Source organism: Mandrillus leucophaeus, unplaced genomic scaffold (assembly GCF_000951045.1).
Source record: "Mandrillus leucophaeus isolate KB7577 unplaced genomic scaffold, Mleu.le_1.0 Scaffold492, whole genome shotgun sequence".
Classification (NCBI taxonomy): Eukaryota; Metazoa; Chordata; class Mammalia; order Primates; family Cercopithecidae; genus Mandrillus; species Mandrillus leucophaeus.
Window position 1 is genome coordinate 2210721 of NW_012105276.1, and position 27814 is coordinate 2238534.

At 38.5% G+C, this 27814-nt stretch overlaps 1 protein-coding gene across 1 annotated transcript; it reads right to left on the reverse strand.

Moving 5' to 3' along the window:
• Nucleotides 1-1761: 1761 nt before the first annotated feature.
• On the reverse strand, nt 1762-27814 carry LRRC8B (leucine rich repeat containing 8 family, member B). The gene is made up of 5 exons (XM_011995590.1): nt 27756-27814; nt 27570-27624; nt 16652-16748; nt 11562-13726; nt 1762-3712 (listed from the first exon to the last, which is right to left on the reverse strand). Exons 4-5 carry the CDS (start codon nt 13698-13700, stop codon nt 3440-3442), a joined length of 2412 nt encoding a protein of 803 aa, XP_011850980.1. The 5' UTR covers nt 13701-13726; nt 16652-16748; nt 27570-27624; nt 27756-27814; the 3' UTR covers nt 1762-3439.

Here is a 27814-nt window from a genome sequence, read left to right on the forward strand (position 1 = left end):
CTGCAGTGCACCACAGCACACCTATCGGAGCTATGCCACAGCACTGAGATACTGAGGATCTCTATTTACCCTGTTTAACATAATGTGAAGTGACATAAAATACAGTGACATACAGGAGAAAGAAATTAAGACTGGGAGTGAAGAATGAAAATATAGTATCTATGTGCCACACAGATGTACCCTGATGTAAGTTAGGAAAAGAACACTACTCCTTTACTGGAATGCTCAGAAACACTTAGGTTCTCAGATCAAGGTTGAGCATGTGATTTCTTTTAAATGTCATAACTTAGGGAATACAGCACTTCATGACTAATGAATTAAAACACTTGCTATCCTACTATTTAATCTACAACCTCCTGCAATTTTGGGGAAAAAACCCCACTAGATATATCAAAAAATAATATTATAATTTACATACATGAAGTATGTGTGTCTGTGTGTGCATGCAAATAAAAGTAACCCATGCCATTACTACCATAAGCTATGAATTTTGTTCTGAATAACCTCCACATTTATTTTTTGGAAAATGCATATGTATTCTTGAAATCAAATGCCAACGAAAGTCTCATAATTATAATTTAACAAACTTAATTGTCTTTATTTAAAATTCTGTTAAGTGAATACGAACACTTGTGAAATAAAGGTCTGCTCCAACTGTACGGTAAAGGTGGTATTAACACCCTATTTTTTATGTGAAGTAGTAGCCTCATTGCTCCTTGCATCAGGGCTACCTTGTCTCAAAAGCGACCTAAACACTGGCGTATAAGGTTTAAATTAAAAGATGTAAAACCATGGCATCAAAAACAATATAGATTGCACCAATAATTATACCCTAGTGTGTGGAAAGCAGTTTATAATATTTATTATTAATCCTGCTAGTAAATTCCTCTAGAAATTTATGTAGGTGATAAGGAAAATTTAGCCAATGACTTTTGCAGTTCAACCAAACCAGTGATGAGCCATGGAGAAGTTCGTCAGGTGAATGGTAGCAAATCTGAATTTTGTTTTGAAAATTCCTCCTATAAAAGAGGGTGAGATTCTTTCATACAAATTCTAGCTAGTTATGTGGCCAAAAACGTTTAAGCACTTTTGGCATATTCATGTCCAAAACTTAATCATATACCACACTGGAATCAGTATACATGATAATTCTATTGTGAAACACTAAAATAAACATCAACTCACACTTAAAAAAAAGAAAATAACAACAAAAAACATGGATATAATTAGAATCTGTTTTCTGAAGTCCTAGAAGTTTCATCAGTTATACCTGCTTCCCTGAGAGCTGAATGTTCTGACTAAAGGCAAGTTTTGGTTAAGTCATTTATTTTTACACTGTTCCTTTCCATTCAGAATAAACAATAATGTGTGAGGCAGTGTGTTTGGTGTCCTATATCCCTTATAGCCAATATTATTCAAATTTCATTTGATTTGAATAGTTCCTTTCTCTGAACTTTAGTGCAGGAGTGTGTGGCAGGTGAGGGAAGCTCTATTTGCTATGCTTTAAAGACTCACTTTCATCTTTCTGGAACAAAGCAAGAGAAAACATTTACCACGCACCACAATTCCATATACACAGTACTGTTTACCTATAGTGCTTTCCCGTTTTGTGTAGGTGCAGTTAATACATTTCTTCATAGTTATATCCAAAGTGAAGAGGTGGCATCATAATGCCTAGACCCTTAGGGAAAAACACATTAAAGATGTACATTTCCCAAAAATGAGTCAGTTGATTTTATTCATTAAAAAATATGCATAATAAAAGGCCAAACACAAAGCTCTTTATAAAAAGGAGCAAAATGTATTTTCCAGAAGAGTTAGATAAAGGCATGAGATGAATTTCAGTTAAATGGATCTATTTCTTTGTGGGTTTTGAGAACTCATTTTAGACACTGAATAGAGGCTGTTTTACATTATAATCACAGCTAGAGATTACGCAGATGGAGGGGAAAAAAAGTCTTTTGCTTTAACTCTTACTAAATTTCTATATTTTAAAATTAATTTCAAAACCAAATGTGTACCTCTCCCCTCTATCACAGTTTTTGTAAGTAATTAAGAATTGTACCCGTACGATTGCACAGCGACTAGGGAAGAGAGAGGTAGATGATTCGGCCACTCTCTTACAAGGAAACCCCCAAATACTTTAGGGCATTAAACACAAGGCTTTTGTTATCCAAAAGTAATTAGTTGCAGAGTACAAAAACATTTTGGAGCAGAATGTACACAAACATGAGAGTCATAAACAGCCAAAACCAAGTACACTAACAGTAAGTTCATAAAGAAATGCATAAATTCTATGTATCTTACAAAAACAATCCTCACAGATTTTGAATCCAAGATTATACAATAGAAAATATTTATATGTTTTACATTTAATATAAAAATTCTTAACAAATAAAAAAAGGCCTTGATGATAGATAAGAAGAAATTTTGGGGAATACATTAATTTTCAGGATGCCCCTGGGATAAAACATCTTAAATACTCAGCTCCTGTTCTAGGCAAAGGCCAAATGCAGGCATTTTCTCAGGGTCATCATTGGTGTTGAGAAAACCAGGTTAAGGAAGACTCAAGCAAGCTGGGAAAGGAAGTAAAAATTAAGCCAAAAACGAATTCTGCCAAGCACAATACACCCCATCTAAAAAAATTTAGGAACATAAATCAAAGACAGTGGTGAGTATACATCAAGACAATTCATATTGATGAGTTTATGTTCTTGGTGATAAATATCAAAACAGGAAGTCAGTTAAAACAAGTGTGCAAATAAGTAATGGGGACTGGGGGAAGAAGAGGAGAGAACACCTATACAATCTTGAAGGCAAACACTGCAAGGAGGAATTCAGTCATTTCATAGCTCCCAGTCCACCCTCGATGTGCATTTCTTGCAACATCTCAATAAGTTAAAGAACAATCATTCACAAACTTCAGGTTAGTGTTAACAGTTTTTACCTGGTTAATTTAGGGCTAGACACTGAGTTGCTTTAATAAGACATTTAGTTATGGTTCATCATAATAGTCACCCATTCTTCATCTCTATTAACTTAGAAAATTACACTTCTCATTTAAAGCCCTGGAGCATTATTTTATTTTTATTTATTTATTTTTTTTGAGACAGAGTCTTGCTCTGTTACCCAGGCTGGTGTACGTGGCACAATCTTGGCTCACTGCAACCTCCACCTCCCTGGTTCAAGCAATTCCCCTGCCTCAGCCTCCCAAGTAGCTGGGATTACAGGTGCATGCCACCATGCCCGGCTAATTTTTTTTGTATTTTTAGCAGAGATGGGGTTTCACCAGGTTGGCCAGACTGGTCTCAAACTCCTGTCCTCAAGCAATCTGCCCATCTTGGCCTCCCAAAGTGCTGGGATTATAGGCGTGAGCCACCATGCCCAGCCGAGCATACTTTTAAAAATGATTTTGAAACATGAGTCTCTTTTCTTTAAGTCAACATTTGTCTAAGCACGTCTGTAAACGTTCTGTTACAGGGAGAGGAAGAGTATTGAGCAAGTTCTCCTCAACAATCAGACAGCTCCGTTTTAGGGACTGACATCCTTCCAGTTCAGGAGGAAGTGTTTCCAGGTAATTACCAATGAGCTCCAGATGAGTAAGGTTGGACAGCTCACCCACGTGAGGGGACAAATTCATCAAGCTATTTTTCCCCAAAAGTAAACATTGCAGCTTTTTGCACTGAAACAGCCCATCTGGTAGCATCTCAATCTAGAAAGGGAAGAAAAAAGAAATTGGTAAAATAGATTTTTGATGTTTTATGATAAGACATTTACCTTTTGCCCAAAAACACATTTCTGGAGGTTTATAAGTGATGTAGACTACAATGATGATAAATTTGAAGCAGATGAAAAGATAGAGGGAAAATAAAGACAGGAGTACAGCGAGGAGTGAGGACTGTGGCTACCTTGGACACCTACATCCTTGCTGTATATGGGTGGGCAACGAGTTTGGTTTTAAACACTCTAACAAGCAATTCTTAAAGAAAATGTAGTTATACACACATTGTCGTTAAGATAAAAAACAAACCAGTAAGAAGAATAATAATTACTCTTGAGTCCTGGATCAGAAATAAATCACCCTCAAGAGTCTTCATAAAACGTTTACTGTGTAATGTAATGAATAATACCCTTAAAAACATCCTAAGATCCTGAGAGCAGACTGAGAACTTTATTCTCTTTTTTAAAAAAGCCTACAGAAGCAGAAGCAAAAAAACATGATTATATATACATGCACATTTCATTCCCCTCTACATACACATACACCTGAATATTTACTCTTGTTCCTTCCCTCTGGCATGGTTTCAATTAAATAATTTATAATACAGAGATAATTTTAAATATAATATATATTATGCAAATTAGGTTAACTCCTAAAGCTGCTCACGTTGACTGCTCCCCTATATGGTAGATAGGTTGTATGTCAATTTCTAAGGGAGCCACAGTACATACAAGAAATAGGGTTTATTGAGGAAAGACCTCCAGAGAAGAAGTTGAGCACATACACAATCCCTTCAACCCATCACTTCACTGAGGGGTAAGTCTGGCCTCAGCATAGATAGACTGCACATACCACCGCCCCCCACCCCCATAATACTTTACATATTGGCTGGGGACAGGGGCCACCTACAAAACTATGAAATAATGTAGGTTCCTTGGTTCAAAAACTGGCTTTGTTAGAAACAGGGATAAAAAGGGCACTCAGGGACTTGGCCTATATCCTCTGATGGGCTAATGCAGACCTGATGGGAGATAAGTTTCTAGGGCCATCCAGAACTGTCTCTCCTCAAAAGGATAAATAGCTTTTATATAAGCTAAAAAATGACCAAATTCCATAAAAAATGTTAATGATGTTGTAAACTCCATTCTCCTACATCACCCCTCCCTCTAACACACATTCAGTGCTGTATATCCTTAAAAATAAATCTAATTACTGTCACTGCTAAGAACAACATTCCATATAGATCAACACTGTACACTAAAATATTAGATATAAACAAAGGGAAAAATATCTACCCTTTACTTTCATTTCCTTTCCAAGAGCAATGCAAACCCGACATATGCAGACCTATATTGAGAGATGAGGCAGAGAGATGAGAAGAAATGCAACCTCTTTCTAAGGCAACCCCTTCTGCACAGAGGCACCTGCAGCTCAGAAGTAGGGTCAGTGATGTCCAAGTGGAGAAAAAATCAGTCCTTTACAGTCTGCATTATTAAGAGTGCTTGTTGGTGCCTATGAAATGACTCAGGCAAACTGGCTAAAAAAGAAATTAGGCTTGGCTCATTTATATTCAGTGAGCACGTGCTGAGTGCCTTCTGATGTGCCAGGTTCCCAGCTAGCTGCTGGGATAAAGTACTGAGTTAGAAAGACTGCCTTTGAAAACTAGCCTAATAATGCAGGTCACCATTGACATCTCAGCCTCAGCATTGTTGACATTCTGGGTGGAAAAATTCTTGCTGTGGGGCTGTCCTGTGCAGTGTAGGATGTTTAGCAGCATCCTCAGCCTCTACCCACCAGTTGCCAGTGCCACTCCCCTTCCCGGTTGTGACAACTAAAAATGTTTCCAGACAAATGTCTCTTGGGAGGCAAAATTATTCCCAGTTGAGAAGCACCAGTCTCACGGAAGAGAGAAACATTAAACAATTACACAATTGTCTGTAATGAGTGGTATGAAGAAAAGTACCCTAACCTGAACTGCATTAGGGAATTCCATATTTCCCTTCTTCAGTCAGCTTCAGATTCCCAGCAAGAACCTCCTTTAACTGGACTGATTTCCTACTGGGTGATTACCCTGAAGCCATTGCCCTCACTCTCTTGTCTGGTTATCAGCACTACCACATTCCCACCAGTCTCCTTTCAAATCTCTACATCTGTGATTTCAGTGGACTTCTCAGGCTCCAGCAGAGGAAAGGGATTTCCCAAGGCAGTGTGAGTGAGCCTCAGGGCCAGTCCCTTAGCATTGCTGCTGTGAATGTGAGTCAAGAGCTACGCTGGCGAAACTCCTCCTATGTGCAAGGGTCCATCTCCAGGGCTTTCTCTCCAGCTCTCTGCCCAACCAAGGCACAGGATCTTACCTCACCTACTCTCATTCAATTTTTCTAAACGAGCCTGGAGAGTTTTGTTAAAGACTCAAGACTTTCCTTCAACTCAGCAATTGTATCCTGAAAAATCTACTTATAGTTTTAAAAATAGTTTGCCTTGAAGCTTACAAGAACTCCAATTTTGCCTGGGTCAACAAATTTTATAAAAACAAATTTTATAAAAAATGTTGGAAAACAATTTATTTAGCATGCCCTTTCTTAGACTGTATGACACATGAGCCAGAGAGCAAAATATTACCTTAGTGGATCACTGATTTCTTCTAAAAAAACCAATGAGAAAGCTTACAGGCTATTATGGGGATGACATACTTCAACAACAAAATGGTTTTATGGAATAAACTATAATATATAATACACACCTACATAAACTATATAATAAACTACAAAATAGATGACAACAACAAAAACTAATGGCTATGTAATCTCTCTACATCCTAGAATTCTCTGACAACCAAATGTCTTCAGCAAAATGAACTGAAGTCCCCGAGAACAGGATGCTTTTCTTTTACATCTATGGCTGACATTGTAAATTAAATACCCCCGCTTTTTCCCAGAGGCTGGGATCTTACTTTAGAATCCTTCTCAATACCAGATTTCCTTTTTTTTTTCCTGGCCAATGACACATGCTATCTTGGGAAATGCTTACCAAACCCTAAAGTCCAATCATTTCAAGAAACACAGCTGAATATTTCTAAGTAGTGATGCCAAAAACAACAAAACTCAGTGTCACACAGATGATCTTCAGAAGGAATTTCTACATTATTCATCTTCTGGCTAGAAGTCTTCAAACTAATGTAAGGAAAAAAAAAAAAAAAAAGCACAAATGTGGAAGTAAGAAGACCTAGCTGTAAACTGGACTGGTCTAAGATTTCAGCAAACCTAGTTCAAAGCCTTGTGCTTCTCTCCATTACAATCAATGCCACCATAATCCAATTACTCTTTGGCACTGCGATAGGGATGGATCTTGGCCTCCATTTCTCCCACCTTCCACGCCCACCCGCACATACTGTTCCCCATGTAAAATCACTTGGATTGATCCAACGAGACATAGTAGAAGAACAGTAGAGTAGAAATCAGAGTGTTTGGGTTCCATCCTAGCCCCCTTGCCAGGAAACTTCAGACCTCAGGTGAACTGCTCTGAGCATCAGTAAAATAAGGGAAGTGGACTAGAGTAGGGGCTGGCAAAGTTTTTCTCCAAAGGACCAGAAGAATAAGTATTTTAGGCTTTCTGGGCCAAGAGGCAAAACTGAAAATATTATGTAGGTCCTTATATAATAGAAAAAAAATTCCATACATTTTTAAGTGATGAAATTCAAAATATAACAATTGAATATCATTTTGTTGTAATACAGGCCCCCTAATAAGAAGAATGGAATCTATTTGTGAAAATTGAAATTTGAATTTCATATAATTTTCATGGGTCACAAAATATTCTTTTGATTTTCTTCCCCCAACCATCTAAAAATGTAAAAACCAATCCTAGCCTGGGCTGTATAAAAACAGGCAGTGGGTAGACCTGACCCCCAGGCTGCAGTCTGCGGACTCAGTGTTCCTTTCAGGTATGAGAGTCTTTGTCTCTTGTTTTAAATCTGTATTCCTACTTCTAAATCATAAGTGATTCAGCCTTTCCACGGGGTTTTGTTTCTTGGCTGTCCTCTCACAAGCCTTTCATATGCTACAATCAGAGCCTCCTTTGAAGGTACCAGTTCAGGCTAACTAGCACTTTCAAGCTCAAGTCTTACCCTAGTCACTATCCAATGAATCAAACATGAATTTGACCAGCAGATTTCCAGGCACTCTCCATTCTGACCCACCTTACTAAATGGTCTCATCTCTTTGTACATCTGGGCACGCTTATTTCAGTCCTCTGTGGATGACCTCTATTTTTTAACACTTCCCTAATCCAATGTTCTAAGGTATGCTTCACAGAACACAAGAGTCACTCTATAAAAAAAGTGTCTTGCTCAAACACATTTGGCAAATATTGCATACCATCTCTCGTTGGAGAAGCACAACGCATATTCATATGTTAAAGGCTCTCCCGCTCAGTGAATATCTGCCACCCAGGGACTGCCGAATACCTTCCCATGTCGAGGTAATTCCCTACCTTATGAGTCTTGGTGGGTAGTAGAGCTCACTTCCTACTAGAGAAACTACCACCACCAGATTCTTGTGTTCTCAGCTCTCTTACAGCCACAATGTGGGCATTCATTAGCTGTGCCAATCAGCTGCTCAGACTCGGACTTTGAATTGGGGCTAACATCACAAAGAAGTCGAAGCCACGAAGAATCTATTCTGTGGGAGGCCCAGGGTCACAAGAGCAGCATCATCAAGTTTTCAGGAACAGAACCAGTGCTCTGAGCTGGTAAGGTCCTCGGAAGTGTATCCTCACCATTGTGCTTTTCCGCTATGATTCTGGCTACAGTCCTCACTGCTGTCTTACTTTGTGCCTGTTTTCCAAGCTTACTTTTGCAGTCTTTTCAGTGGTAATATGAGATACCTAATATCCTTTCAACTAATGTCTTTTCTGCTTACGAGGGAGTATTTGTTGCCTCCATCTATAAACCTGATACACTGCCCAAGTCTTGAGATCAGACGTTTAAAATGCATGCTATAGGAATCTTTATCAACTGCCATTCCACATGGATTAATTGGCTTGAATTTCTGAGTATATGCATATCTAAGTATGTACACAGCCAGTGTGATATTTTCTTTTTTTCCTTTTTTGAGATGGAGTCTTGCTCTGTCGCCCAGGCTAGAGTGCAGTGGCGTAATCTCGGCTCACTGCAACTTCTGCCTCCCGGGTTCAAGCAATTCTTCTGCCTCAGCCTCCTGAGCAGCTGGGACTACAGGCACGTGCCACTATGCCCGGCTAATTTTTTTATTTTTAATAGAGATGGGGTTTCACCATATTGGCCAGGCTGGTCTCGAACTCCTGACCTCATGGTTCAATATTTTGGTCTAACTCAGAATCATGAGACTCTCAAGGTTGGAAATAATCTTGAAATTCGTTAAATCCCCACATGAAACATGAATTCCTGATGCCCTTTAACAACCCTCCTGCTGAGTATCTGGCAGTCCCTGTCTGGAGAGTTTTATTAATAAGAAAATGACTTTTCCCTCCTCAAATGCTCATTCAGTCTTTGGATGCTTATGGAAAGATGAGAAATCTTTCCCTGCTGGCCCTAGTTCTCTCCATTTGCCCTAAGTTCTAACACTGTAGTTATTCCCAGCAAGTTTTACTCTCCATGTAAATTTTTCAAATATCTGAAGACCAATATTGTGGACGATTCTCCCTTCCCACCTGTACTTCCCATCATGAGGCTAAAGTATCCCATCAGAGTTTTCATCTTCCTGGTGGCTGTCCTCTGATGAGTTTTAGTTTGTTTATATTGTTGTTACATAGTCTCTGCACAGTGTTTCTTTGACTCTAAGTTCACCAAAGATGTCATGCTCATCATTTTGGCTCCAAAGATGCTCAGCAACTACTTTTTCTCAGATTTCTGGGACAACCCACTCAAAAAGATACCATTCTATTTTGGTTATAAAGTATTTTCAGCATAAGACTTTTCTTGTGGTACAAAGTATCCTTTCTTATTCAAGAAAGCATGTGTCTGATATTCACACTTATTCTTCAGATATTGTCCAGGATTCCATTCCATAAACTTGTGTCAAAAGTACTAAGGGTCTCAAGGTTTCTTTATTATATTAACTCGGTGAAAATATTCACCTGCTCATACATTTAAATAATGCATGGCCAGCTAACACCTGAATAAGCTGCGACTTTCAAAAATCCATTTTTGAAAGTGATTTAACTGTCTGTAACTGCTTAGTGGAACCAATGCCTTTAAAAATATTATTTATATTTTTATTAAAATTTAACAATGAAAAAAATGTGAGCAAAATATTAATATTAATCATGTGCCTAATTAAATGGCACTGATATACTTCTAGACCTGTGATTTTCAGAGTGCAGTCCCTAGGCCAGCATCATCAGCTCCACCTGGGGACGTTTTAGAAATGCAGACTCTTGGGTCTTACATCCGGCCTACTGAATTGGAAACCCTGGGAGCAGGGCTCAGGAATCTGTGTTTCAGCAAGCCCTTTCTGTTGCACACTGTTAATCTAGGTCAATCCTAATGTAGTTTTAAAATCTCACAAACTTTTAAGATCTGAAGATGTCTCATTTGTCTAACAATGGACTCGCTCCTTTTATATATGAATAAAGTCAGAGAGTTCTAAAAATCAGCATGAATTTTGCTCTCACCCCCCAATTTTCTGGTATTTCTCTAACACCCATGGTTTTCAAAAATAATGTATAATTAATATGTTTATTAGCCAACACGATGCTCATAACTATATTTACCATGACATATGAACTACAAAAAGTCTAAAAGATAATAGATTTTCTTTTTCTTTTCTTTCTTTTTTTTTGAGACAGAGTCTCGCTCTGTCACTAGGCTTGAGTGCAGTGGCGGAATCTCAGCTCACTGCAACCTCTGCCTCCCGGGTTCAAGCGATTCTCCTGCCTCAGGCTCCTGAGTAGCTGGGACTTCAGGCACCCGCCACCACGCCCAGCTAATTTTTGGATAATATATTTTGAAGTGTGGTGGAACAGCTGTACCCATTTTCAAGTAGAGGAATGTCAGTTTCATACCTTGGTAGATTTGATTTCTGACCAGGTTTTCCCTCTTTCTTCCAAAATGGACATTAGCCTCACTCTCTTACCTTTAGACTACCATGAATTTTTCCTTTTTCCTCCTCCTCCATATCTTAACCTAGGAAACTACTCATTTATTTTGTTTTTTCATGTTTTGGTAAAGTTAAGTTTTCCTTAACTTGGCTTTACTATTGCAAATTATGGTTCATTCTAAAGTATGGATCCTGGAAAAAGCTTCTAAGAAGCCATAGTGTTGCATTATGGAGGCAGGCCTTTCATTTTGAATCATCTTTCCAGACATGCATGCAGACTTCAAATCTTTTTCACAACGTCACAAAAAGGATTTATGAATAATTCATAATCCCAGCATTTTAAAATAAGAAGTTATTTTATTATGACAGATTTGGAAAACGGAAAAGTTTTACCAAACTCCCTAAATACTTAAAACCTTCATAAAACAAAAAGTAAGCTCTACCATAACGAATTAAATAGTTTAAAATACTTTGTGATGTTTATGTAGAAAATTGGGGGAAAAAAAAACACAAAGAGAAAAACATTTGCTGAGCAACTATTATGTGCCAGGAATTGTGCCAAATGCTTATATGTTTTTTCATAAAATCTCCATGACGACTTGTAAGTTAGATTAAAAATGGATGCTCAGTGTTTTGGTAATTTATACAAGATCAGATTGGGCTTGGCTTGAGAACACATAGCATGATTTGAAGTGTGTTTGCTTGCCCTATGTAACACACTACAAGTGCGGCAGATACTGAACAAAAGAAGGAATGGATTTACTTACATTGTTGTTGGTCACAGCAAAGTACTGCAAATTGCTCAGATACTGGATTTCTTCTGGAATGAAGGTCAAGTGGTTACAGCTTAGATCCAAATAATGTAGTTTGGTGCATAGGAAAAGCTGCAAGGGCAGATTCTCAATATTATTATGGTCCAAAGAGAGCTGCTCGAGGTTAGATAATGCCCCAATCTGTGCAGGAATATAAGCAATGTTATTGTGCCATAACTTTAAGCAGGAAAGATTCTGAAGATGCTGAAAGCTAATGATCTCTTCCACAGTTTTAAGGTTGTTTTCCCTTAGGTCTAACTCATGCAAATTATTCAGGCTGAAAATGGAGTGTGGAATGCGTTCCAGGTCACAGCTGATCAGTTCTAGGCTTTTCAGATTGATCATCTTTTTCAAGTTGTTCAACACAACCAGTTTGCTTCCCTCATTATCAAGGGACAGTTTCTGCAGTGAAGGCAGGAGGTCTGTAACAACCTGTGGGATCCGGGAGAGGCTGCTTTTCAAGTAGAGGGTCCTCAGATTTTTTAAGTCCTGAAAGCCCTCCAACTGCATAGTACTCAACTGTTCAGGGAGAACACAGCCTGAAAGATAAAGTTCCTTGAGATTCTTGAGGTGAAATACCCAGCGTGGGATTTTTCCCATTTCAGTAAATTTCAGGCGGAGGATCTTTAAATTCTCCTCTAGAAAGGCCAGTGCAGGATGGTCTACGACCAGAGATGAATGGTACACACGAAGCTCCTTGAGGTTGACCAGCTGTGAGACTGCAGAGGGCAGCTTCACCTCTGGGATAAGCTCCAGGCTTAGCACTTCCATTTCAGTTAACTCAAAGACATTGTCTGGAAGACCATTGAGCATGAAAAGATGCAGCTCTATCTTGTCCTGGGCATTTTTCACAAGCTTACTTTTCAGTTTCTCAACTGTCCATTCATTATTGAGGTTGATCTGTTTCAGTTTGTTCTCACTGACCTCTGACAGGAATATGGAGAAGCGTTTGGAATAAAGAGGATCATACTGATCAGCCAGATGAAGGATGAAGGCAAAGTCATTCTTGACATCAGGAATGTCACTGTAGTTGCTTTTTTCTCTTAACGCCTCAAAGGAATATTGCTTCAGGGAACTCCTCAGCATCCACCACAGGCTGTAGGAAGAGGTCAGACCGTAAAGTATAACCAAAATGACATAAAATGAAGCCAGGACCTTAAAGATTTCTGCCAAGGAATAGACACACTGGTAGCGCTTGTATCCTGTAAAAGCCTGCACATCAACTGAACAGTCGATTTCAAGAGTGATGTAGGTTAAAAAGTATGGAACATAAGTTATGATGAGCACAAACAAAATGACTTTGACTATTATCTGTTTCAGATATACTCTATAAATGATGTCCTTCTGCTCCACGTGCATGCGGAATCTTCTCACTTTTTCAAAGATGGCTTTGGCCTGTTCACCCTCCTTCTTGTCCAGGACACTGGAAGTTGGGCTTTCTATGCCAGCTGACTCCAAACCTGGCTGCGGGTAGGGCAATGACTGTTTGCTAGAATCTATGTCAGCTGAACACCCTGAGGACGAAAGCAAAATCTTGGACTTGGAGAGTTTCAGAGGCCTCACTGACTGCTCGGCCACTGTTTCAGACAGGGCGCGGGTGGTCCATGGAGAATCGAAGCATTTGTGAAGGATGGCCACAAAATGCTCGAGCCTGGAACTGGTACTGGGGTAGTGAAGCCAAAAGTTGCTACAGGCTGCAAAGATGAGCGTGTGCAAGAGCACCAGGTAGGGGAAAAACTTTGCAAACCAATGGAGCTGTTTCTCGTAACAGACGGCGTCGATATAGGAGTACTGCTGTCGGTGGAGGTCATTCTGGATTCGGAGGGGGAGTGGAAGCGGTGTCCCAGGATTAGAGGATGTGTTCATGCTGGCTTTCAGGATGTCCCAAGGCACGGCACAGTGATTGTCAAATTCCACTTTGCACGGAAGACAGCACAGAACCCTGCTCTGCGTCAGCTGGAGAGCTCCGGCCAGCACGGCCACCAGCAGCATGATCAGTGTGATGTAATACCAGAAGACGTCCCACCATGGTTTTAAGATGTGATAAGATGACTGGGCATCTGCTAAGCATTTTAGCTCAGTTAGTGTAATCATGACTTTCCCTTGTAGGAGGACAGAAACTGGAAGAGGAAAATAAACACTACTGAAGCAAGCACTCAAATAAGCATTTCACTCTAATGCTCATACACACATGCCCTCCCTTCCCAAGCAGGATTTAGCTCTGGGGTCAAACCTAAAAGGGAGAGCTGATCAAGGGGCACATAAGTCTTCTGGTTTCATTTGAAACCATAGGCCATCCAACTTTGAGCCATAGTCTCTTAGATGGGGGACCGTTTAGTGATAGTGACTAGAAAGAAATTTAGGGGGAGCTCTTGAGGTAATTATCTCATTACGTCTTGGATCTCAACTCCAGGCTAGGCTACTAAAAACCAGGAGTCAATCTGTCTTCAACGGACATTTGAAAAACTTGTTCCTATGCTCCTTCCTCCCTTCCTCACCCCCCGCTCTTTCTCTCTCTTTTTCTTTCTTTCTTTCTTTGACAGGGTCTCACAGGCCTTAGACTCTTGGCTTCAAGTGATCCTCCCTGCTTGGCCTCTGAAAGTGCTGGAATTACAACTATGAGCCACCACAGCCAGCCACCTAATTTCCAATGGTCACACTGTACCTTCCGAAATGTCTGAGTAAGCTCCTTTCCACACCTTCTCCCACATCTGAAGCATCACTTATAGCCCGAAAGTTGTTTTAGTCACCACAAGGAGCCTCTTTTAAGCAAGCTCTGCTTTGTAAAATTACCCCTTAGGCTTAGAGGGGTCTACAATTCTATGCCCAAAACAACCTGTCACTGAATGTATTATCTCCTTTCCACACAAGCTTTCGCTTTGTAATTTAAGTACGTGAGTATTAAAAAACTTTGAGTATTTAAAACTTGGGAAGTATTTAAAAGTTATGGCTTAAAAAAGAATACGGAAGAAAAGCTCTGCCAGAATACTCGATCACGGGGACTCCCTCCCATGTTTAATGTTGTGATGGCAAAGTGCTAAAAAGATAAACGAATAAGGTATATTCCATTATTAAATTATTTTTGACTTCAGGAAAACAAGATTATCTTGTATTTTCATCCTGAAAAGTATTAAGACAACATTCCCGAGAATTTCTATGTTGAGTCTTACATACATCAATTGTTTCAAAAATTGCTCATCAGTAAAATCCAGATCATCTATAAGATAGCACAGAGTAAGGTAAAAGGAAATATATGGGTCTTAGAAAATATCTGCTAAGAAAAAGAAGAAAAATAGTAACGGTAGCATGGTCCTCCCTTGCTGGTAGTCCAGCTCTAACCTATTTCCAAGGGCTTCTCCTGGATTTTCTTGAGTCTGGAGTCTTATCATCTATTCTGGGCCTGAGTTTCTCTCTAGACACCCTAGTATTAGTAGCATCCCCAAGGAATACTTTTTTTTTTTTTTTTTGACATGGAGTCTAGTGGCGCAATCTCAGCTCACTGAAACCTTCGCCTCCCAGGTCCAAGCAATTCTCCTGCCTCAGCCTCCTGAGCAGCTGGGACTACAGGTGCATGCCACCATGTCCGGCTAATTTTTGTGTCTTTTTAGTAGAGATGGGCTTTCACCATGTTGGCCAGGCTGGTCTCGAACTCCTGACCTTGTGATCTGCCCACCTTGGCCTCCCAAAGAGCTGAGATTATAGGCCTGAGACACTGTGCCCAGCCAGGAAGACTTTTTTTACTCTCATTTGCCCTCTTTCTGGGGTCTGGTATCTTGCCTTGAACCTTAGAGTCCCATTACAGAGTCCCTGCTCCCTGTTAATAAGTCTCATCCTCAGCATATTCCTGACCATCTGACCCTGAACCCTACAGCTTCATGCTCTTGTACCTGTTAGGGCATTCTACAATTTCTGAGTTTAATTGCTGGACTGGAGCACTACTTTCTGCTTGCGTCCTCTCTGGGCATCACATTATATTATATGGATTCACCTTCCTCCTAGGACCTACAGGTGGATTATATAACTCTTCAGGGCTTCTCTCCTTCACTCTAGCTAAGTGGGTCTATTTCTAACTCTCAACTCTTCTCATTCCGCCTCACCTCTCTGCCTTACATAATTGTGTGTCAAGGTAAGACAGAAACTAAAATGAGAGGAATATATGAGGCAAAGAGAAAGTCCTGGGCTTAGACCTCAAAATACTATAAATATGATGTAGGGGTGTGAGGGATGGTAGAAAACACTGCTGGATGAAAGAACGAATATGTGAAAAATACTTTAGGATTTTAGTTGACATGTATGCATACTTTCAGCTAGTCATGTGATAGTTGTTACGTTGAAATATTGATTATAACTTCTGGCCATATTAATAGGTGAACCCAGATAAAGGAGCTGCAGTCCTCCTGTACCTGCCTGGTGAGATCACAATACTGAAACCCAATGCTCAGTTACAGGTTAAAGACAAAATGGGCCAAAAACCAACCAGGAGCTGTTGTTTCCAAACCATTTCCTACAGAGGAACACAGGCAATTGATGAAATTCAGCTGAGATAACAGATGACTAGGTGAGCCTGAGAATTTATCTTTACATTTTTGCACAACAACCTCACAGGTGAAAGAATAGTGGATTTGCTCCCAAGGTAGAACCAGGTAGGTGGAAGCTTTAGAAAATTACATTTTGATTCAGTCTGTGGTGGAAAGTCATCGAACTGGCTGCTGTGTGAAACAGTTCAGCTCTATGTCCTGAGCAGAATCTTGATCAATAAAATGACCATCCATCAGGGAAGTTGCAAAGGAATTTCTTGTAATGGATAAAAAGAGTGAAGCAGATAATTTCAAAGGATTCTTTCAGCTCTGAATTCATGTTTCATTTGTCCTCTCACAGGTCCCGAGAATTAAATTAATTTAAGATATGCAACTGAAATTGTAGAAGAATGAAAACAACAGTAGCTCTAACAATGATAAGGGTATTTGACAGAGAGTGAATATTTAGTCAATAAAAATACAAGTCAACATTGACCAAAATAATGTGTTTTAAATATTTATACTTACTATAATGAAAAAAATTAAATAAATCAATATGCTTCAGTCAGGAGGTCTACACCTTTTGAAGTTTCTTAGACACACCATCTCTGTGTTTGTCTTCATTCTATGAGAAAACATAAATATCTTAAAATAGCTATAGTCATTCAAACAAACAAACTGAAGATACTGTCTCCAGAAACCCTCTCTGTCATAAGACATGATATGGCAAATAGATTTTCATGCTCCTGGCCTCAAGCAATCCTTCCACCTTGGCCTCTCAAATGCTGGGATTACAGGTGTGAGCCACTGTGCCTGGCTTAGATTTTCACAGGCCAGTTTACTTTTCACACTGGGGCACATTCTGGCAAAGTTGTATCTACAGGGCCCCACTCATATTCATTAAACCATACTCACTCCCTGAACTTCTTTTCAATTACAGGGAAGTTCCTTCAGAAATTTAAATACAACATATTTTAAAATTCTGTATCTACAACACTTAGATGAACACTTAGTTTTTCTAAGTAGTCAACATATGTTAATTTATCTCACTCATTCCTCATACACAGTTGTTCTTATTTGCATTTTTCAGATGGCTTGTCACACCAAGTGATTTCTGTACCCATATTTAAAACCAAACATCTATCCAAATAAGTCTCAGTGCTCCTAAAATTTAGCCTACCAATCTCATTAGAAAAAGTGACAAGTTAATACACCTTTCCAGATACAGCTCAGAAATATGGCTGAAATTACTGGAAATTATGTTATTATTAAATATACTTAGGCTTTATATTTGTTTAATTTAGAGGTTAATAAAACCCATTTGTAACATTTATAGTTCAATAATTTGTGATAGTTAAATTACATATATATTGATAATTTGAACTGTGAGAAAATTGTAAAATGCTAGAATTTGTTTTTAATTGAATGTAAAAATTATATCTTTTAGTACCTATGAAACCTCAAAAAAAAGTTTCTAGGGAGGTTTTATATTATACAATCCGTTTTAAAAAGTACTTCAAATACTCCTAAGAGTACTGACCCCAAATTGTATTTAAGATATTTTTAGCAATAATCTTGTAAGCTTGTCATTTCAAATATCAAAAAGCTGGGCATGTCCGAAACTTACTTTGGGTTTACCAAGCCATGTGCAAAGCCTATTTTACAATTAGTCACCATCCAGCATCAAATTGTTTTGAAGGTTAGAAAGCACACTTAGTATGTATAAGAACCTAGCTGTATACTAATTCATAATTACATGGCACCACTGGAGTAAGAATTTCTCATTCACAATTCACAAGCCTTTATAAAAGTCTTACAACATATATCACATGACTGCATTTATGTGCACTGAGCATGATAAAGACATCTGATGTGTGAAACATTTTACATATTCTTTCACAGCAGCTGCATTTGTAACATGCCAGAAAAGAATTTATTGCATAATTCAAAAATGCTACTCAGCCATGATTCTTTTTATACAATACAGTTCTCCTTAAATATCAGAAATACACTTTCTACTTTATTAATAATTTAACATCTGTTTTTCTACCTTCAAAGCACGTCTCATTTACATTAATTTGCTTTATACTTAAAACAAGCCACTGAAATAAATAGTATTACTCTTTATGTTTATATGCATAGAAATTAACGCAGGCTCAAAGAATTTACCTTGCCCAAGGTGACAAAACCTGCAAGAAATAAAGTTGCAACTGGAACCTAGGTCCTCAGACTCAAATCCCAACCTCATGCACACCAGACGACATGGTCTCAGTCAACCCAATTAACAGTCTTAGGTCTCTCAAAAGCTGAAGAAAAAGCTAATTATCGCTCTTTCCCAACTCACCCAATATCTGCATTATAACCGGGTTCTAGTATAATCTTTTGAATAAGGATGTAAATCTAGTTTTCTGTAATGTCTTCCATTACATACAATCTACTTTTTCAGCTAAACATTTTCCTACTAAATATTTTCTACTGAACTAAAACTTAATATTTAAATATACAACATCTGGATTTAAGTATATATAAAATATCTCAGCATTCCTATATATAAAATGATGCTAATTTTCCTATGAAGTGCTTAACTAGAGAGTTTAAGCATAGCTATCCTTTGTCATTATGCCATTTAATACTGTCTGTCCAGGAAATTGTTTCCAGACCATATTTTAGTAAACAATGGTGACTCAATCCAAATAAGATCTCTATTTCTAATATACAAACACACTAAATCATTCCAAAGAAATGTTAAGAGTAATGGATTTTGCAGTTCTAATCCCATTCTTTCAGCTTTTAAACCTCATTAAGAAGTCATAAAAGCTTTTTCAAAACACATGAATTCACTGACAATCTTACTCCAAAGTCTCTAAGACTGTAAAATCAACATTCAAGTTAGGCATCAGTACTTCCCAGTAGTCCTTATTTTACTTTGAAAGCATTTCTAAAATAACAAGTGAAAAAATAAACAAATGATGATCAGATGGTATTTAGTGTCATTATATACTGAGAACTGGAGGCTACTTCAAAGATCTGTCTCTGACCCCAGGCAGGGATTATAGCCGAACAATTCCAAAAAGTGGTTCTCTACATTACTCTCATTGAACACTGATTTAAAAATCACCTTAGAGCCCTTCAAAATGTTTAGTGCTACTTCCCATTAAGATGTTTTTTGGGACTAACATATATCTAACTGAAATTTAAATTCACCTTTTGTTGAGTTCTTTCTCCAGGAAACAATGCATCAGTATCTCTGATTAATTTGCCCCCTTTCTTTATGCTAAGTAACTCATTTAACCACTCTTGAGAGATTTAATGACACGCATTAAACATTTTCAAGTACCTAAATGATCACCAGCAGTAACATTTGATATACCAGTTTCCTTATGTCCCTTTCCAGTTCTTTCAGATCTTGTTAGTACAGTGATTTTCAAATAACAAACACACTTCCCAAACTCAGTTGTAGTTTTGAGACCTAGATTTTTCTAATAGTGGTTCTCTAACATTAATGGACATAAAAATCACAAGAGCTTATTAAAACATCACATGATGAGTCCATCCCTCCGAGTGGCCAATTCATAAGGTAGGAAGTAGGTCTCGAGAACTGCATTGCTAACAAATTCCTAGTTCATGTTGATGCTGCTGGTCCAAGGACCACTTTTCAAGAATCACAAATCTAAGACAGTGATTCTCAATCTCAGCTTCACCTTAGAACCTCTTGGGGCACTTTTAAAAGAAACCTAAACCCAGGCCTTACTCCCACAGAGCAAGTCAATTGGTCTAGGAGAGGCCAGATTTTTTTTTTCCTCCAAATCTCCCCAGGAGGAGAAAGCTTACAAGATAGACAATAAAGTTATCTGAGAAAAGCGCCTATCTTTTAAGTCTTCATGGAAGTTGCACTAGACATCTAGGATGCTCTCTCCACTCTACAGACTACAAAGTAACAGATACCATCTCCACATGAACCCTTCAGAGTCTCAGAAATGTGAAGCGGTAGAACAGTGAATCACTGAGCTATGGAGATATGCAGGATGGTTTGTGGGAGGAGGGATTAGAAACAAAGGGAGCGGCTGAAAGCCTATTTCAATTATGTGGGTGAGAAATAATAAGGGTAAAGTTTATAATATGTTCAAAAAGAAAGCCAAGAATAAAATAGTCAAGGGAAATTAAAATTCAGTACCACCTATAGCAACATCAGATAAAGAGGTCCACGCAGAGGCAAGAGTCAAGTGGATTCAGATTTTGATCCTATGATATTATAGTATCTTACACAGTTTCTAGCACATGGGGCACAATAAATATTTATATAACAATTTAATGTACAAAATGAAAAAGATCCCCCAACCATTCAAACTTTTAGGGTGTATTCAGGGTGACAGAGCCTTTCCCAGGGAGTGGCAAGAACTCAGCAGCAATAGAGATGGGAGAGTTTTTGCTAACTGTTCTGCAAATTCCAAGCCTTAATGGCTTAAGAAAAAGTTTTATTTCTTGAGATTCTGTGGGAGGTTCTTTCACTTCATAGTGTTGGCTGGCACACTTTCCAGATGGTTGGAAGGTACAAAATGTCCTCATTCCTTAGGCTGGTCGTTGGTGCTAACTGCTGGCTGGTAACTCCTTCATGTGAGAATCCATGTGGCTCTTTGAGTGTCCTCACATAGCATGGTGGGTGGGTTCTAAGACAATACATTCCAAGCACAAAAGTAAAAGCTATAGCTCTTGTAAGGCATAGGCTTGAAGCTACACACTGACACATCCACCAAAATCTACTGGCCAAAGGAGTCATAAGTCCAGTCCAGATTCAAGGGGAAGGGAAGTGGACTCCACCTTTTAATGGGAGGAGTGGCAAAGAGTCTCCAGCCATGCTTAATCCACCACAGTCTACTCTCTGGCCATGCAATGATTTACATTCCTCTTACATGCAAAGCACACTAACACTTTCTCAAGATCCCCCCCAAAACTTCATCCCACTATGGCATCAAATTCAGGCTTGAAGTCCAGGATCTTGTCATCTAACTCAGTTCCAGAAAGCTGTGGGACAAGACCCTTGAAATTATTAGAAGCCCTACCATTTAGCTGAGAAGTTCTATGAGGCACTGCCTTCAATCTTTTTAAAGTTTTAATAAAGGGTCTTACAGCTATGCCTTTACTTTTATTTTCACCTTGAGACCATGTTTTACTGGCAGTAATGTTCTGGATCTGATCTTCTGATCTTTGGACCTGAGGCCATTTCTTTCTTTGAGTATCTTTTGCTGGGTAGAAGAGCTGGGGATGAGAAACAGTTGGATTTACAATCTGAGAAAATTCAAGATTGGAAATACTTCCTCTGAAGTCTGCTTAAAATCAAAATGGTTTCTTCTTTAATTGGTCTCTTTCTTGAAATACTTTGATCATAGTATCAAACAAAAAGAAAAAGGAGTTAAAGGGGTCACTCGGAGCTTCTGATATTTTGCTGGAAAATCTCCTAAGCTAGATCCACAAGTTCATTAGGTTCATTATCTATGTTCCATGTTACTGCAGGTGATGGTCTTGCTGACTTTTTTCTCAATATAAAGCAAGGGTGCCATTTGACATCCTCCAACAGCAACAGTATTCTAACTGCCCTTCAGGCCTTCACTGACACCTGGTCTCAAAGACAAAATGACAGATTTTTTGTTATGGCAGCATCTCATTTCTAGGTACCAACTTTTGTTTTGATTCTTTATTCTGTGTAACAAGTCAAAACTTAGTGGCTAAACTAACAATTAATAATTTCTCATGATTCTATGGAATGATGTGGCAGTTCATATGGTGTTGGCTGGAGCACTAGAATACTTAGAAGGCCCAAAGTGCCTCAGTCACAACACTGGTGCTTCTACTGATTGCTGGCTGGGAGCCCAGCTTAGGCTGTCGACCAGGGGCCTTGCCAGTCCTCTATATGGCTAATTAGGCTTCCTCACAGCAAGAGACTAAGAGCTAAGAAGGAATGTTTCAAGCACACAAAAGCAGACACTACAAGTCTCTTAAGGCCCAGCCTTGGAAATTACTCCACACCATTTCTGCCACATTCTATTGATCAAAAAACCTACCACAGCCAGCCAGATTCCAAGGGTGGGGAAATCAACTCCACCTCTTGATGGATACGTTGCTAAGCCTTAGCAGCCATGTTTAGCCCACTGTAGGAAGTCATGACCAAATTTAAGTGGTGGTCAGTGCCACAGAAATGAATTATTTGAGAGAAAGAATTTAGTGAGTGAAGGACAGAATTGCTGTTCCCTCTATAAAATAGATCAGGAAGGCTTATTAGATAAGGAAGAGTGAAAAAGGATAGAGAAGCAGGGTCAGTGTGGTAAAGGAGAAGCACAGTATTTCTGGAACACAAAAATCAGAATTCAAGGAAAGAAGCTGACATCATCATAAAATAATACAGAGAACCAAAGGAGAAGAGAGACACACAACTGCCTTTCCAGAGCTTCTGACCCAAAGCTGTAGTAAGATAATGGGTCTGGGAAACAATCTGATGAATACTCTAAACATTAGGAAAATTACCCTAGTCATCAGAAGCCCTTAGAGAAAGTTACTGAATAAATGAAATAAAATAAATAACTATAAATAGTAAGTAATAAATTAAATTTAAAAGTTACTGAGTGAATTAAAACTATGGGAAAAATATAGAAATTATAGAAATCCTAATGACATCCGAGTTGTTCTTTTTTTTTTTTTTTTTGATGGAGTCTCACTCTGCCACCCAGGCTGGAGTGCAGGGTGTGATCTCAGCTCACTGCAACCTCCCCCTCCCGGGTTCACGCCATTCTCCTGCCTCAGCCTCCCACATAGCTGGGACTACAGGCGCCCGCCACCATGCCCGGCTAATTTTTTGTATTTTTAGTAGAGATGGGGTTTCACTGTGTTAGCCAGGATGGTCTCTATCTCCTGACCTCATGATCCACCCACCTCGGCCTCCCAAAGTGCTGGGATTATAGGTGTGAGTCACCGTGCCCGGCCGACATTTGAGTTGTTCTAAACTTTAAGGAATATTGCTTCACTTTTACTTATTTCTGACAGTTACAGAATACATCATATATTTAATGTAGATAATATTTTTCTCTTTAGGAAAAGATCTCCCAATTCTTTGAAGTTTTTAGTAAGCTACTATATTTTCTAAAATCTACTTAAAATAAAAGAAGTTGCAGCCATATTCTTGTAATATGAACACAAGCATAAGCCACGAGTTGCTGGATAATTCTTATAGAGAAGGCAACCTCAAATCCTTCTCCATCACCTTTTGCTGCTTATAAGACTATTTTCCTGACCACACCCCACACCACAGTAAGCAAGTCATACTATGTAGAACAAAACCCACTGCCTATGTAATCCCTTCTGAATCACACTCTCACCTTTCAAATGACAGGCAGACAGCAGAGACCAAGTGGACAAAATAATCTCAAAGTTGGAGGATGGCCTTTCTGAATGAACAAAGCCTCCAAGAAATATGGGATTATATAAAAAGACTGAATCTATGGCTGATTGGTTTACCTGAAAGAGATGGGGAGAATGGAACCAACCTGGAAAACATATTTCAGGATATCATCCATGAAAACTTCCCCAATCTAGCTAGAGAGGCCAACATTCAATTCAGGAAGTGCAGAGAACCCCAGTAAGATACTTCACAAGAAGATGATCCCCAAGACACACAATCAACAGATTCTCCAAGGTTGAAGTGAAAGACAAAATGTTAAAGGCAGCTAGAGAGAAAGGTCAGGTCACCTACAATGAAAAGTCCTTCAGACTAATAGCAAACTTTTCAGCTGAAACCCTACCAGCCAGAAGAGATTAGAAGTCAATATTCAACATTCTTAACAGAAATTTTAACCCAGAATTTCATATCTGGCCAAACGAAGCTTCATAAGCATAGGAGCACCCGATTCACAAAGCAAGTTCTTAGAGACCTTAAAGAGACTTAGACTCCCAATCAAAAATAGTAGGAGACTTTAACACTCCACTGACAATATTAGGTCACTGAGACAGAAAATTAACAAAGATATTCAGGACCTAAACTCAACACTGAATCAAATGGATCTGATAGATATCTACAGAACTATCCAACCAAAAACACAATATACATTTTTCTCATTGCCACTGCTACATGGTACATACTTTAAAATTGATCACATACTTGGAAGTAAAACACTCCTTAGCAAAAAAGAAAAAAAAAAAAGAAAGAAAGAAAACCAGCACACAATAATAATACTCTCTCTCACCATTCCTATTCAACACAGTATTGAAGTCCTTGCCAGGGCAATGAGGCAAGAGAAAGAAAGAAAGCGCATCCAAATAGGAAAAGAGGAAAGCAAAGTATCCCTGTCTGTGACAACATGGTCTTATGTCTAGAAAACCCCATAGTCTCAGCCCAAAAGCTTCTTAAGCTGATAACTTCAGCAAAGTCTCCAGATACAAAATCAATGTGTGAAAATCACTAGCATTCCTATACACCAACAACAGTCATGTCGAGAGCCAACTCAGGGACAAACTCCAATTTACAACTGGCACAAAAAGAATAAAATACCTGGGAATACAGCTAACTGGGGAGAACTACAAACCACTGCTCAAAGAAGTTGAAGATGACACAAAATAAATGGAAAAACATTCCATGCTCATGGATAAGAAGAATCTGTATCATTAAAATGTCTATACTGTTCAAAGCAATGTATAGATTCAATGCTATTCCTATTAAACTACCATTGAAATTCTTCACAGAACTAGAAAAAACCATTTTAAACTTCACGTGGAACAAAACAAAACAAAACAAACAAACAAAACTCTGCATAGCCAAGGCAATGCTAAGCAAAAGAAACAAAGTTGGAGGCATCACATTGCCAGACTTCAAACTATACTACAGGGCTACAATAACCCAAAATAGCATGGTACTGGCACAAAGCAGACAGATAGACCAATGGCACAGAATAGAGAACCCAGAAATAAGACCGCATACCTACCACTATCTGGTCTTCAACAACACAAAAAAGAGCAATGGGGAAAGGATTCCCTATTTGATAAATGGTGCTGGGATAACTGGCTAGTCATATACAGAAGATTAAAACTGGACCCCTTCCTTACACCATATAGAAAAACTAACTCAAGATGGATTAAAGACTTAAACATAAAATCCCAAATTATAAAAACCCTGGAAGACAACCTAGGCAATACCGTTCAGGACAATAAGCATGGGCAAAGATTTAATAATGAAGATGCCAAAAGCAATTGGAACAAAAGCAAAAACTGACAAATGGACCTAATTAAATTAAAGAGCTTCTGCTATCAACAGAGTAAACAAACAACCTACAGAATGGGAAAAAATTTTTGCAAACTATGCATCCGACAAAGGTCTAATATCCAGCATCTTAAGAAACTTAAACAAATTTACAAGAAAAAACAACCCCATAAAAAAGTGGGCAAACACATGAACAGACATTACTCAAAAGAAGACATACACACGGCCAAGAAGCATATGAAAAAATGATCAGCATCACTGATCATTAGAGAAATGCAAATCAAAACCACAATGAGATACCATCTCACACCAGCCAGAAAGGATATTATTAAAAGGTCAAAAAACAGATGCTGATGAGGTTGTGGAGAAAAAGGAATGCGTACACACTGTTGGTGGGAGTGTAAATCAGTTCAACCATTGTGGAAGACAATGTGGCAATTCCTCAAAGACCTAAAGACAGAAACACCATTCAACTCAGCCATCCCATTACTGGGCACATACCCAAAGCATATAAATCATTCTATTATAAAGACACATGCATGTGTATATTCATTGCAGCACTATTCACAATAGCAAAGACATGGAATCAACCTAAATGCCCATCAATGATAGACTGGATAAAGGAAATGTGGTACATATACACCACGGAATACTATGCAGCCATAAAAAAAATGATACTATGTCCTTTGAAGGGACATGGATGGAGCTGGAGGCCATTATCCTTAGCAAACTAATGCAGGAACAGAAAACCAAATGTTCTGCAAGCCACGTGTTCTTACTTACAAGTAGGAGCTAAATGATGAGAACACATGGACACATAGAGGGGAACACCACATACTGGGGCCTATCAAAGGGTGGAGGGTGGGAGAAGAAAGAGGACCAGGGAAAATAATGGGTACTCAGCTTAATCCCTGGGTGATAAAATAATATCCACCACAAACCCCCATGACACAAGTATACCTATGTAGCAAACTTGCACGTGTACCCCTGAACTTAAAATAAAAATAAAAAAAAGATAAAGAAAAAAATGAAAAATGTGGTACATATACACCATGGAAGACTACACAGCCATAAAAAAGAAGGAAATCAAGTCCTTTGCAGCAACATGGATGAAGGTGGAGGCCATTATCCTCTATGAGCTAAAGCAGAAACAGAAAACTAAATACATTTTTTCACTTATAAGTGGGAGCCAAGCATTGGGTACACATAGATATAAAGATGGGAACAACAGACACTGGGGACTCCAAAAGGAGAAGGGAAGGGAGAGAGGCAAGGGCTGAAAGTTTTCCTATTGTACACTATGCTCACTACCTGGGTGACAGGATCATCCTTACTCCCAACCTCAGTGTCATTCAATATACCCTGATAACAAACCTGATCATGTATCCCCGAATCTAAAATAAAAGTTGAAATTATAAAATTAAAAAGAATTTATAGTTAACTCAATGAGTCAGAATGGAAATGTGAATATACCTAAGAAGTCAAAGGATCTTCACCTTCATCTGTAAAAAAGAAGGGTGTTTAGAATGCTGTAGGTGACAGATCGCTTATCTTCACCACTGATTCATCTAGACTATATGTTCAGAGCTGGGTGACACTTTTAAGGTGTATTCAGAACATTAGAGAGTTGTGCTATTATACAGCGTACAAATTCTTCATTCATTGTGTCAAAGCTAAAAGCACTGCTACAATCTAACTTAAGATTAATCTTCTGCAATTACAAAAGACGGAATGATGTTTGCAGGAAGCAACGGAGTATAGGGCTTATTTCTGATTTGCCTACTCAAAGAAAGTATGGCCTTCTTTTACTTAACAGAAATACAGCAAACCAAATCTATGGCAGTATTAAAAATTCTACCTTAAACAAAAATCAGAAAAATACAGACATGGACTCTAAGTCTGCCATGGGCATTTATTATATTCCTTAGATTTTACTGTTAAAAATGATGAATATCATATACACATATATTTTCCTGCATACAAAATCCACAAAAGGTAGGAAGATGACATTTTTACTAAAAGGTTACAGATCTAATTTTCTGTTTATTAACTGGTTTAAAAACCTCAGAAAGATTTTACTCAAAACATCTGTAAGAATAGTAATCTCTTTTACATACTAAGTATTCAGTATCTATTTGCCCCAAGCTACCAACTTAATTGTAATTATCTTTACCATGTGTTTATAATTCAGGATGTTAATCTTACCCTATGAATGCTGGTCAACTGGAACCTCTGCAATTAGTCTCAATTTGAAAAGTTCCTAAGGAGAAATCACAAGCATATTGTTATATTTTACACATCACAGGACTGCAAGATAATTCATCCACTGATATGGTTCTAAAATTTCCAACATATATAATAATTTTATGAAACATACAAAAGATAACTTACTTAAAAAGAAAGCATTAAAGAGATCACCTTCTGATTTCTCAAAGAGGTTAACTATTACC

Bases quoted from the DNA above. Each gene is read 5' to 3' on its own strand.
- LRRC8B (XM_011995590.1), bottom strand. From the start codon at position 13,700: ATGATTACACTAACTGAGCTAAAATGCTTAGCAGATGCCCAGTCATCT. The intron at 3,713-11,561 runs GTAAGTAAATCC...TTCCCTTTCTAG, and splicing joins TTGCTGTGACCAACAACAAT to ATTGAGATGCTACCAGATGG.